Genomic DNA, 13869 nt, shown 5'->3' with positions numbered 1-13869 from the left:
CTCCTCCTCTCAAATCTGTGTGGCTCAGACCTATTCTACAGTTTCTTCAGTTCAATTTATATGACAAATAACTCTCCTTTCTCCCCTGGGTGGAGGGGACCCCTGGCTGAAGAGAGTAGAGAAAGTGGCCTAGGGTTTCCACTTATGCCCCTGTTTTCCTATTTACAGGCTCACACTGTACCTCACCTCTTCAAGTGTGGATCCTTTCTGAGAGTCTGGGGATGGAGTAGGGAGAATCTTTTGGATTTTTCTTATTTTCTCCCTCTGGGGCACCCAAGTCAGAACATGCACCATTCTGCCAAATTACCACTCCTTTGTATACTATCTCCAAAATACATGTCGAAATTCTTGGTTGCTGTTTTCTCCTCTCTTGTTCCTATTGTCCTTGAAGGATTTTACCTGTGCTCTTCCTCTACTGCCATTTTATTAGGATTTGGGGAGGGAGAGGAAATAAACTTGTGTTGCAAACCAACCGTGTTTCATTGGACATCCATTTCTCTGGCAGTCTCTCTTTTGGTAACACCAGTGGGTGGATATTGGCACTTCTGGAACTATCTTCCATGTCTATTATCTTTTCTTTTCTACTTTCTATTTATTTATCCCAGTCTGCTGTTTTCAGGGAGGATTCCAATCTTTTAGTTCACTAATTAGCTCTTCAGCTGCATACATTGCACTACATAGCTCTTCCACTCAGGTGGTTTTGTTTAAACTACGAATATATTTTTTGGTTTTTATTCCCGTGATCAGTAATACAAAATGAACACATTGTTCATCTCTAACATCCTCAATTGATTCTTTTCCATCCTTTATTATTTGAGAATAAGAAATTATTCTCATTATACTTACTTCAAAGCACATTACTGGTTGTCTGTTCGTTCTGCTTAATCTTCAGATCTGGAGCCAGACAGCTGAGGTTAGTCTGTGGCTTCTCATGTTAAGCTATGTGACTTTGGACGAAGTTACTTAATCACTTGACACTTTAGTTTCTTCATTTGTAAAATGACAATAAAAATAGTCCTACCTTAAACTCTTATAAGGTAGGACTCTTATAAGGTATTCATGTGTCTATTGCAAACATAAAATAGTTCCACTTTATGTTTGCAATAGTGCCTGACATATAAATGCTCAGTAAATAGTAGCTATGGTTATTATGTTTCCTCAGATGGAAGTCTCCCTTTCGTGATGGTGCTTCTCAAATTATATTTTTTGACGGTGAACTCATCTTTGCTCATGAGATTTTCTGCAAGAAATCTGCTGGCTTAACTTGCTGTGAGGGAGGGCTGGAAATCACTGGATGAGCTTGTGCTCCATGTTGCTTTCAAGGAGAGTGCAGAACAGGCAGAGGCACCATCAGGTGCCTCTGTGCTCTCACAGCTGGTCTTTGGGGTATGGCTGCTACTTAACTCTTTCCCAACCTGTCATGGACGGTCTTGTTGTAACAGTAGATTGAGTTTTATGTTGTCTTTGTAGATGTTAATATTTCATATCGAGTTATAAAATGTAATCTTTCTTAGTGTGCACATCTAGAACTTGTGGACTTCACTGGGATAAAATATATCAGACAAGCTAAGATGTAATCAGATACAGTGAGATGCATAAGACATCTCATTTCACACAAAAGCTTGCTTCTATTTGCAGTACTCCTCTAGTTCTGCCTTACTACACAGGAGCTCTAGCAAAATACATTTACCGAAATTGTTCAAAAGAGACGTATTTATATGTCTGTGTTATAAGTGTATATATTGCACTATTGAGTATATTCTCTGCAGGAGAGAACTTCCATTTTAAATAGGCATGGATGTGAACAGCCTTACAAGCTTACAACTCTATACATATGATAGGGGAGAGAGTTTTCCATAGACTAGTTTCTGGATCCATACTTGTTTCTCCTCCACTGCTGACGTATTTCTGAAAACAGGTGCTGGGGAAATGTTTATTATTTAGATATCATCTCTGACCCTGCTGGCTGAATCAGAACAATATTCCTGGAAGCCATTCCTGTGCTGGAAGACTAGCAGTAATGCAACCACACATAGAAGTGACCGTAAACTACATAAAGCTGTCTCATCCCTAGCCAGAGCCTAAAAATGTCTATGAGCACTCCAACATGAGGGGTGTGAGGAGCAATGAGATGGAGGGGAAATCAGAGTGGAAAGAGTCAGCCATCTTAACTACAGTCAAGTGGTGCATGAGGACTTTTCAGTCAATGAAAGACCATATGAGACCATGATGGTGAGGCAGGGGCACAGAATAGGCAGGCAGCAGGGGCAGGAAGGGCTAGCAGCTCTTCCCTGGCTAGCAGGGGGGTTCTGTCCCTTCCTCACTGTGTGCTTCCTGCCTTCAGGCTGGCACAAGGTAGGTACTTGGGAAATACTGGCGAAAGTTGGAACAAGTGAATGAATGAAGGAATGAAGTCTATGGGGTCGAGGAGGTTGGGTGGCACAGGCTCAGGCCATATTTTGGAGTGGTTGAGATCTCTTGAAATCTAATGTCTGCCCCCACTTGACTGTTTCACACAATTCCTTAAATTGTGACTATAGCAAAAAAAAGAGATGACCGTTCCTGAGGTGATGATTTCCCTTAATAGCCCCTTGAGATATGACCCCAAAGGCTCAGCTGGAGCTGCAGGGAGACGCCAACCGCACTGTTCACTGCCTGTCTGTAGGCTCAGAGCAGGGTGTTGGCAGAGAAGGAACCTCCCAGCCCAGGAGTCAGACTTTCCACTGGGAGCAGCCTGGGAAGCTTGCAGTCAGCTGAAAGTTCTCTCCCAACACAGTGTATGTGGCAGATGCGTCCCCTAACTCCCCAAGGTGACTTCGGGGCAGCTCATCTGGCTTCTGTTCTGGGGAGGCAGCTGGAGGCAGAACCCCACCTGTTAGCCAGGGAAGAGCTGCTAGCCTTTCCTGCCCCTGCTGCCTGCCTGTCCTATGCCCCTGCCTGAGCATAGCTTTCCCTGGAGAGCCTAAGCCCCGGGGGGCTTTGTACGTGTGGTTCTAAAAGTGTCTGGAGCCCACTGCCCCAGAGAAAGAGACAGTTAGACACCATAAGAAGCTCCTCTTCCCAAGTCTTCATTTCTGCTTTGACAGATACTCACACTCCAGAAGGCTTGTCGGAGGCATGCCAGCCACATTTGGTCCTTTCCTTTGCTCCGGTCCCTTTGTCATGCCTTGCCATCCTCCCTATTTATTCATGGAAACACCTCTTGAAGCCTCCAGGAGAAGACTCACGCTAGGCTAGGTGGATGCTGGGCAGCTGCAGCGGGTGGAAATGAGGCAAACCCAGAGGATTCCTACCCCAGGCTCCTGGATGTCCTGCCGAGGGGAGAGCCAGAGTGTGCTGGAAATACCAGCCTTATCTGTGCTCATACACACCATGCTTCAGTGGCCCTGCTCACCATGTACAGAGCTCGGGAAAGACTTCACATTCATTCCTGAGCCAAAAGGCATTGGGGTACAAGTCTGATGGTATGGTCCCAAGTCACATCGTCACATGCCACTAACCACAGGAAGTGTCTCCTGCCTCACCCAAAGCCTCTGCTTGTCCAGGCCCCTACAGGTAGGGTTGCCAGGTAAAATGCAAAGCATTTTGGAATCTGTGGAATGTGAACTTCATATAAACATTGAATAAATTTTTGGAATAAGTGTGTCCCAAATATTGCATACGACACACTGAATAAATTACCTATGTATCTGATATTCAAATTAACTGGATGTCCTATATTTTTCTTTTCTTTTTTTTTTTTTTTTTTTGGAGACAGAATCTCGCTCTGTCGCCCGGGCTGGAGTGCAGTGGTGCCATCACGGCTTATTGCAACCGCCGTCTCCCAGGTTCAAGCGATTCTCCTTGCCTCCGCCTCCCAAGTAGCTGGGATTACAGGCATCTGCTACCATGCACCGCTAATTTTTTTGTATTTTTAGTAGAGACAAGTTTCACTCTGTTGGCCAGGCTGGTCTCAAACTCCTGACCTCGTGATCCACCTGCCTCGGCCTCCCAAAGTGCTGGGGTTACAGGCGTGAGCCACGATGCCTGGCCTATATTTTTATTTTCTGAACCCAGCAACCCTACCATTACTGAGCCATCACCGGGGCAGATAATTGAGGAATAACTAATAGCTATTGTCCATGACTCATTCTTTGGTTCTGTAGGCTTCTAACTAAGAAAAAAAAAAAATCTTACCTGGACTATTACATAATTACAGCTGTTCAGGGAAGTCCCCCAGCATCTACTCCTGCAGATCTCAGGCACATCTTTGGTGTATCAGCCAGAATGATCTTTCTATGAGAAAAATATGACAAGGTCAGGCCCAAATTCAAGTATTCCTTTACAGTTTCCTGTGTCTCTCATGAAAAACAAAAAGAAAACCTTACTGTGTTCACAAAGGCTTTGTCGCTGGAGCCCTCCATAACCCTCCTGCCTCACCATGGTTCATTGTAGGCTTCATGGCAGAAGAGAGAGAGTGAACCAGAGGTGGTCAGTGTGCGTTCGCATCCCAGGTCCAAGATGGGAGGAGGGAAGGGTGCACTGCTCAGTCCCTTCTACTCCCCCTTTAGCTGAGCTCCTGTGGTGGAGCTAAGAAATGAGATGGAAAAAATATAAATGTCATAAAAGGACAGATCAAATTTCCATCCTTCGTAAATGTAACTATTTATCTATAAAATATAAAAGAATCATTGGCTGGGCAAGGTGACTTATGCCTGTAATCCCCACACTTGGGGAGGCCGAGGCAGGAAGATCATTTAAGGTCAGGAGTTTAAGACAAGCCAGGCCAACATGGTGAAATACTGTCACCACTAAAAATACAAAAATTAGCCAGGCGTGGTGGTACACGCCTGTAATCCCAGCTACTTGGGAGGCTGAGGCAGGAGAATCACTTGAACCCGAGAAGTAGATGTTGCAGTGAGCCAAGATTGTGCCACTGCACTCCAGCCTGGGCAACAAAGAGAGACTCTGTCTCAAAAATAAAAACAAACAAAAAAAAAGAATCAATTATCTTAGAAGTATTAATATTAGGAAAAAAAATGAGAATCCAAAAAGATGGTTGGGTATAAGATGAATAAAAAGTAAACGAAGAGTTTTTCTCATAAACCAGCAATAATTAATTTAAAATATGATAAAATAGTAACAATAGCAAATAAAAGCATAAAGAAAGTAAAAATAATCCTAACAAGAAATAAGAAGACATCAATTGTCATTGACTTGGCGTATTTACTTATAAACTTGGGAATACACATGGTCCTGGATTTATGGTGGTTTGACTTATAATTTACGGACTTTACATTGGTCCAAAAGCGATGTGAATTCAGGAGAAGCCACACTTCAAGTACACATACAACCATTCATTCACTTCCTGTATAGTAGTCAATAAATTCCATGAGATAGCACCCAATAGAGTCAGCACCCTATTATAAAATAGAGCTTGTGTTAGATAATTTCGCCCAACTGCCGGCTAACATAGGGTTCTGGACATGGTTAAAGTAGTCTAGGCTCAGCTATGATGTTTGGTAGGTTAGATGTATTAAACGCATTTTCCATTTAAGATATCATTTTGCAATGTGTTTATCAGGACCTAACCACCTCATAAGTCGAGGAACATTTGTACATGCTTCTCCTTGGTTTTCTCTTAATTTAGGGGAAGGCTCAATAATTTCTGTGCTGGGTCCCAAGCACATGTGGAATGGTGACCAGATTAAAAATTATCATTCAGAAAACAATCACAAATTGTTCCCCTATTTCTCATCTGATTTTGTGGGTTTTGACCCAGAGCTTCTCTCTGCCCAAGAAAAGCAGTAAATCCATGAAAGAGAGCGTTCTCCGGTGTGAGGGTGGGAGGAGTGGGAGCCTTTCTGGAGGTGGGACACATATGTGGCTGCCTCCTCAAGCAATTGGGGATGTTGTCTCATTCCTGCACAGCCCTGGGTCATGGGAGAGTGGTCCCATTCCAAGCCAACATGAGACTAGGATGGCTCACTGAGGCCTGGGACTGAGCCCTGAGTGCCACCATCACTGCTGGGCTGCAGAAATCATTCAGATGGCTGCATGGAGGATGGAAGGCATGGTATCCCCACCCACAAATGGACCATGTGGATTCATGATGCCCATGTGTTCTTCAAAATGGTGTCTGTAGCTCCCCATCCCCCTGTACCATCTCAGGGAGGAGAGCAGGTCGCCCCTCCCATCAAACAAAGAAAGCACATCCTGAGATTGAATTTTCCAATCTTGAGGAAAGTGGGGGCTCAGAACCAGAGTTCATTTGATTTACAAAAATACAGAAATGTGATGTTTCTTGGAACCAAAGCTATGGAAACTCATGTGAACACATTCACGATTTATTATGCTTAAATCATCTTTATTCAGCTCAGGAGTGGGGTGGCTGGAAGCATAAGCTTCAGGTGCAGGAAGGTGGGTTTGGATCCAGCCTCTGCCACTTGCTCTCTGGAATAATATTCAAAACATTTAACTCCTCCAAGCTTCAGTGTCCTTATAGAAAATGGAGTAAACAATACTGGTCCCGTGACATTGCGTGAAGATTGAATAGTACATAATAAGCTGTATTAGAATTGCTTATCAAGGTGTGTGGCACGTGGTATGTGCTGGGTCAATAGCCTCTGTGTCTAGTAACAGCTCTGGTAGTAATTTTGCTAGCTGGAGAGATGGTAATAATTGTGACAGCAACAAGTATTTTATCCCCATTTCACAGATGAAGACATAGACTCAGGGAGAATAAATATCCCCAAGAGTCACTGGGCACCCTGCCCACCGCAAGACACATCCTAAGACCTGGCACACGTTAATTTTAATGATTATCTGGGTGAATGGATTAATGGAAGGGGAAAGTGGAGCCGGTGGTGTGGGGGGAGGGGGTGGTGTGAATGCCCACCGAGGTCTGAAGTGGGGTACAGAGTCGTTCATCAGCAGAAAGTTACTTGGATCACGTCTGCACTGGGGGGCTCTTCCCTAGAGGCCTAGGCCGGCTGTCTTCAGGTCAGGGGGCTGAGTTGGCATCCAAAGACTCAAAGGAGTAAATCGTACATGTCAGTCACGGGGTTGGCTTGGACACCACTGTGCTGGGGCACCACTGGGCCCTCTGACCACCTGGAGAACCTGACCAGGCCTGCCCTGGAGACCTCAGAGTGCCAGAGAATCTCCACTGTGGCCTTAGCTCCACATAGGGTTTCCCTGAAGTCCACCTCTTTCTGCCATTATGCTTGGCCAGGACTGCACATCCTGATGGCACTGGGCAGGCAGTGGGCTGCAGAGGGAGAGCAAAAGGGACCAGGAGGCAGGCACTCTGTGACGTCAGAGGGTCCTTCTACCCCAAAACCTCACTGCTGCCATCTGTAAGTGAAGGAACTGGATCAGATAGGGAATAAGGAGGGCTCCATCTCATGCCGAAGGCCAGGGCTAGGAGTGGCTGCCTGGGGTGCAGTGCTGGGAGGGTTTGCAAGGGAAGTGTCAAGGCTGGCCAGGGAAGAGTCAGGGCCCATTAGGGGAATGAAGTGGCTAAGGATGCCTTCAGCTCTAATAGCCACAAGTGAATTCTATTGAAAGCGAGTTCCAGCATCTCACAGACCAAGTGGAGCCTCGGGATGGAGGCTGAAGGCCAGACAGGATCCTCCCTGTCCCGTGGCATAAATGCCTCTCAGAACTCACAGATGGTCAGTCGGTTGTACAGGCAGTTCCTGTCATTCCACCGCCCGTCTGTGTACATCTCCACACACTGCTCTGTTCCTCGACCTGCGGGCTCCCCTGGGTACCAGTTGGTGTAGTTTACAGGGGTCTCATCTGAGTAGCGGAAATCTCCAGGGCTTGGACCCTCAGTCAGGCCCACATAGGCATACGTGTTGTACTTCTTCACGAAGCTTGCAATGGCTTCGTTTTCCTCTGGATTCCTCGGGACAGCAATGTGGCCTCCTGCTCTGGCGCATGCCTCCTGAATGGCATCAAAAGTGGCAGACTGCCCATTGGTGGAGAAGACCTTCCCTCCTACTGCCAGTATGGACTCCTGTAGACTGAGGGCTGGGAGCAGAGGAGACTGGGTCAGGCCATTGACTGCTTTGTCTCTAAGCCACCTCCCTCACCTGGGCTCTCGGCCACCGGACTTTCCCCAGCCTCTCCATCTGCCTCTCTCTGTGTCTTCTCTTCCTCTTCCAATTGCAGTTTTCTAAATTCATTTTTAGACTCTCCTCCATTTATTCATTCACCTAAGTAACAATTACTTATTGCCAGAAATGGTGCCATTTCCAGGGATTCAGTGGAAAGTAAGACGGGTGGAGAACTTGCTTTCCTGTGAAATGCGGAGTGAAGTGTGTCAGGTTCTGTCTCCTCTGGGCCATTCAAAGACATCAGAAAAGCAAGCATCATTCCTTTCCCCAAGACCTGACATGTGCGTGCCTGTTTGTCATCTCTATGTTCTAGAAGCTGCTGCCGAGAATGAGGAGAATTTGTGGGAAACTCCTACCCTGTGAGGCCCAGGGGGTCCCCTTACCTCCCCTTGTCTGCAAGATTTGATGTCTGAAGTCGTGGAGTGTGGCTTGGAGCTCCTCATCTAGATGAGCTGGAAGCCCTGCGGAGAGCGCCCCACACAGAAGGAGGGGCAGGCCAGTGAAGACCCCCACTTGCTGCCACGCAGGCATTTTGCCATCTGCAATCCTGGAACTCTGCCCTTTCATTGCTGCTAGGCATCGCCCGGGCCCCAGGCTCAGAGGGTCCACAAGACTCCAGTGTGTCTCCACACCCCCGGTCCCCTGTTCTTTAGCGAAGCATTGCCCCTGCTGAGACCCCCACCCCTTGTCCTCTTTCCTGCTCTGTCCCTCGAGTGGCTCTGTCTGCCCGCCTCTGTGGGGCAAGTCCCTTTCCCGCACCCTCCACCAAGGGCAAGCATGATGCTCTCTGCGCTGCCCTGATGGCCTTGCTTACCGCTCTGAGCTTCAAATTCCCATCTGCCTGTGGGCTCCTGATCACACCATCTGCCTGGATGTCTGGTCCACATTCACCCTTCAGACCGCCTCCAGTGCTGCATCCCAGGACGCGCCTCCCCCGCCTCCCAGCGCAGTCCCGTTTCCCACACCTGACTCCGTGTTTCCCCATCGGCGGTCACGAGGCATGGAGGACTTCCCACACCTGCCCTTCCTTGAATTGTGACCACACTCCCCAGACACTTTGGCTTTCTCCCTCAAGTTCACATTCTCTTACTTAGGTTGAGCCAAATGCTCTTGGGGAACCTGCAGGGTTTGTCTGATCCCCATCAGCCCTGTGTAACGGACTTCAGGGTTGCTGTGCCTGTGTTCCCACTGCCCACCTGCCCCACCCTGCTCACCTGGAGGGCCCCTCTCGCCAGGCTTCCCCTTTTCTCCACGCTGTCCAGGGATACCAGGGGCTCCAGGCAGCCCATCATTCCCAGGAGGACATGGCATATCTCCAGGTGGACCCATGGGGCCTGCAGAGAAACAGGACATGGATGTGTGGGATCCGTCACCCACAACTGGTTGGAGCTAGTGAGACTCGACCCTCATTATCACTGGGGCTGTCCCAGTTATCACTCCATGGGCGCTATGAGGACAGACTCTCCAGGATGCGCCATCCTAAGGGCCCCAGGAGCCCACCAGGTCCCACCCAGCTCACTATGGCCCACAGCCTAGGGACCTAGACAGACGGGCCTTCTGAAAAGGGGTCTGTGTCCCTCCGCAGAGGGTGGGGTCTCCAGCACAGTACCTGGAGGGCCAGGGTCTCCTTTGACACCATCTCTCCCATCCCTGCCTGGCAGGCCATGGGATCCAGGAGTGCCGGGGACACCAGGGCTTCCAACACAAACGTCCTTCACTTCGCACGCAGCGCCAGAGGCTGCCATCAAGGTGAGAGTGAGGGCCAGAGGGCACAGCCACATGGCTCCGGCTCCAGCTGCTGCTCCTGCAGGAGGGATGGCCGTGAGCCCATCTGCTGCCTCTGCCAACATCTCCCCCACTGTGCTCTGTCAGGACTCAGGAAGCTGGGCAGAGCCCAAGAGGCAGGGCAGGCGAGACCAGAGTGCTGGGAAGACCCGAAGCACCCAGGAAAATTCCCAGTATCATCTGGCACCTGGCGTGGTCTCCCGCTTCAGGCCTCCGGCTGGAGGTTGTGGGGTCTCCAGGCTGCTGAGGAGGAGGAAGAGTAAGGAGCTCTGGGGAGCCCGGGGACCTGGACTCCACTGTAGTCTCCTTTCTGTCAGTGCCTCACTGTTACCCTGGGAAACTGGCTTCACCTCTCTGACTTCCGTGCTCTGCAGAAAAGCTGCCCTGTCCCTCCCAGTCTATTAGGAGCAAGGATGAGGTCACTCACTCACTGACTCACTCCATCTGTCCCTCATATGTGCAGTTACCTTCTTTTCAGGCTCTAAGAAATCAACGACCTGAGAATGAAAAAAAGATGAACATAGCCTAGGCCCCTCAAGGTGATGATCAGGGGGGTGATGACCCTCTCACAGTCAGTAATTAGGTCTTCCTTCTCCTTGGGGTCTGTTCTCCCACTCCCCGGCTTAGGCCCTGCTGAGCCCCTGGTAGAGATGGACCTGGCCAAGGAAGATATCAAAGCATGAGGGCCTTTGCAGGTCATCCATGTTGACTGTGCTGTGAAACACATCTCAGTGGAAAATAGGGAGTCACCCTCCTTCCCAGCCTGGGCCTTGGTCAGGCCTATGGCTGCTGGGCTGGTCCTCTCTGTCTGCGATCCTCATGCTGGAGAACACCCAGAAGATGGGGCTAAACTCACCCACACACAGAGCCTCCAGCTGCTTGGGTCTCTGCCTCCAAGTCAGAGCATACAGGTGGACAACAGCATTTATAGGGTGTGGGCTGCCAGGCTTCTTCCACACCCCTGAGAGCTCTACTACAAAACCTGTGCTCCAAGCAGGAAATAGGCATGGTGTTTACACAGCATGTTTCCCTGCAGAACACTCAGGTTGGAGGAACACTTAGGACCCTTGAGAGGAGCACAGAACCTGGTAAAGAAAAATACGAGGTCTGTAAGAAGAGAAATGCCTCCACTGGTAAAGGTCACCCACCCTGCACTCAGGGAGATCCACTTGGCTCCTGGTTTAGTGTCAGACGGTGAAGAAGTCACCGCTCCAGTTGAGGGTGGTCAGGTTGATCCAGGCCAACCTATCTGCCCTGTAACCTTGCTCAGCTCTGAGCCCCAGGCCCCCCCAGCTGGTGTCCCTGGAGCCTGCAGCCAAGTTGGTGGGCACATGGACAGAGTGGCAGGGAAATATGCTGCATGTTCCACTTTCGTCTGCCCTAGCAGGTTCAGCTGGAGGAGTCAGGGCAGCACCTGGAAGGTCACGGGAGAGCTGCTGTTTCTGTCTTTGGTAGAACATCACTTTGGGTGATGTCTGGCAACCTGCAATGGTGATTATGCTAAGTGTCCCAGTGATATATGAAGTCCTAGTCCTGGTTCAAGCATCTGGATTAGGAGGGAATCTCCAACTGTGGAAGTGGTGATGATGGAAACCAAGACAGGAAAACCTCCCCTGGCTTATTTGGAATTGGTTTGAAAAATCTCAGACCCTTGAGGAGTCTGGAGCTCTTCCGGGGAGCAGAAGCTCAGCCATGGACCCCGCTCCCAGGAGCAGGAAGCTGGCCAGTGCAATTTGTAGCACAGGGTCTTTCAGCTGCCCCAGTGTTGCCTGCCACACTATGTGGTAAGTGCTGGGCCAGGTGTGGGATGGGGGAGTCAGGCCTGTGCAGGGCAGGGGCAGGTGGGGCGCAGCTCTAGCAACTCGGCTGTGGGGGGGCAGGGCTGTTTTGTAGGTGATGAGCAGGGACAGAGGCCAACTCGGATGTGCAGGGCCTTGTGGTTGGCAAGGCAGGGCATGGCTTTAGGGGAAAGGCACACCTGAGTTTTGAACCACAGCTGTCATTTATTAACCAGGTGGACTTGGTCAGTTTCATTTTTCATTTTATTATTCTGAAACAACATCAAAATTACAGAAAAATTGCCAGCATAGTACGACTTTTTTTCCTGAACCTTTGAGAGTAGGTTGTCAACATGAAACGCCAACACCCCAATACTTTAGTGTGTTTTTCATGCAAAGGCGTTTTCACCTTATAACCATAATCAAGAAATTAACACTGATACAATAACTCCACATAGCCTTCAGGCCCTATGCAAAATGTACCTAACGCCCCAGTAGTGTCCTCTATAGCAAAGGATCCGTTTCTGAGTCATGTGCCTTATTCGGTTGTCACGCTTCTCCAGTGTCCTGAAACCCACGAAGTCCCTCTGTCTTCCCTTCACCTTCATGACCTGAACACAGTGTGAAGATCACAGGAGACTGACTGTGTAGAATGCCCTTCACTTCGTTTTTTCCTGAAGTATTGTCTCACGATTAGATTCAGGTTCTGTAACTTCGGCAGAAATACCACAAACACCCGCTGCGCTCCTCTCCCACTCTGCCAGGGGCATGGGACTTTAGTTTGCCCCGAGAATAATGATGTTCACGTTGATCATTGAATAAAGTGGTGGGTGTCACGCTTCGCTACCATGACTACATTATTTTTCTGGTTTTAATCAGTGACTATGTTGTAAGGACACACTTTGGGACTATTGTAAAGATCCCATTCCTCATCACGCTGTCTTTGTCGCCCATTGATTACTTTGTAGCAATATGGATTCGCACGTAAGGGCTACCACCGGCCGCCAGGGGGTGCCGAGCACTCGCCTGCGGGCTGCAGCGGGGCCCTATGCGTGTTTGATGTAGAAACAGCTACAGTTTACCAGCACATGGCACCAGCAACCCTAAAGAATGTCGTTAAGAAGCACAAGCTTGTCACTCTTAGCCCTAAGAATTGCTCCAGTCCCTGCTGAGTTCCGAGTGCCCATGCCAGGCCACTCAGCCGCGTCCACAGCCTCCTGCTCCTGCTCAGGCCCCACAGCCCCCGCCGGTCCGCTCTCCTTCAGTGCGCTTCTCACTCTCCTCGGGCTTCATCCCCCATGCTGGGCCACCTCCCTCTGCGGGGACATCCTCTTCACACTGCCAGGCCCTGGGTGCCCACGCAAAGCCACCTTAGAGTCCACAGTCTCACTGCACTCTGAGTCCCACTCCCTGTGGCAGGACTCCCTCCTCACCCAGTGTGACTGAAACAAGGAAGATGACACTTTCCCAAGTGGGCAAAGTAAGACTGAGGGGCGCAGAGTGGGAGCCATGCGCCGCCCTAAGGACAGCCCACAGGCGTCTCTGCAGATTCGAGGCCTCTGCTCAAGGGACCCTTTCCTTCCCCTTTCTCCAGCTGCACTGCGTGCTAGCATTGGGAAGAAGCTGCCTGTCGCTGCTGGAGCTTTCCCGTCATTTTGAGTCATCGCAGCACTCTATAAGGCATACAGAGAGTAAATCCCCATTCCATGCCTCAGTCAACTGAGGCTGACAGGCATTGTGTGGATTGCCAAAATTACCCAGAAATCCTCTTTCCAGCTCAGTCCTCTGCCAGAACCTTCCCAGAGTCGGAGGGATGTGCTTATTCTACCTGTACCTGGAGACAAAGAGATGCATAAATTGATTTACTAATTATGGATATATTTCAAAATCACTTCTACTGTCAGAATCTAAGGGGCAGCTCGGCCACATTAAGGGAATGGAAGTTGACACTTCTCTTCCTTGATGCAGCCAGCAAACTAAGCAAATATGTGTGTATGTATTTTATATATATATATACACACACACATATATTGTGTGCTGTATATTTACACACATATCTATATTACATTGGCACATCTAATAAATGTCACTGCATTCTTTAAAAGAATAACACAGTAAATCTTTCTATTACCTAGAAATGACATATTTTAATTTTCATCAACACAGCTCTCTCACCTCTCTACCCTGAGCATTTTGAGTCTTCC

At 49.0% G+C, this 13869-nt stretch overlaps 1 protein-coding gene across 18 annotated transcripts; it reads right to left on the bottom strand.

The window, feature by feature from the left end:
• Nucleotides 1-6325: 6325 nt before the first annotated feature.
• Nucleotides 6326-10787, bottom strand: SFTPA2 (surfactant protein A2). 18 transcript variants are annotated; one of them, XM_074001682.1, is made up of 7 exons: nucleotides 10744-10787; nucleotides 10355-10543; nucleotides 10075-10130; nucleotides 9712-9906; nucleotides 9317-9436; nucleotides 8486-8563; nucleotides 6326-8016 (listed from the first exon to the last, which is right to left on the bottom strand). In XM_074001682.1, the coding sequence occupies exons 4-7, from the start codon at nucleotides 9881-9883 to the stop codon at nucleotides 7640-7642; spliced, it is 747 nt and encodes a 248-aa protein (XP_073857783.1). In that variant the 5' UTR covers nucleotides 9884-9906; nucleotides 10075-10130; nucleotides 10355-10543; nucleotides 10744-10787; the 3' UTR covers nucleotides 6326-7639. The 18 variants fall into 18 exon arrangements, with proteins under 18 accessions (XP_073857783.1, XP_073857784.1, XP_045255937.2 ...); XM_074001683.1 differs by having other exon boundaries at nucleotides 10075-10127; XM_045400002.3 differs by having other exon boundaries at nucleotides 10075-10127; nucleotides 10385-10543.
• Nucleotides 10788-13869: the final 3082 nt, after the last annotated feature.

The sequence above is a fragment of the Macaca fascicularis genome, chromosome 9 (assembly GCF_037993035.2).
Source record: "Macaca fascicularis isolate 582-1 chromosome 9, T2T-MFA8v1.1".
Lineage (NCBI taxonomy): Eukaryota > Metazoa > Chordata > Mammalia > Primates > Cercopithecidae > Macaca > Macaca fascicularis.
The sequence above is the reverse complement of the archived record's forward strand: the minus strand, read 5'-3'. Positions and strand labels throughout refer to the sequence as shown.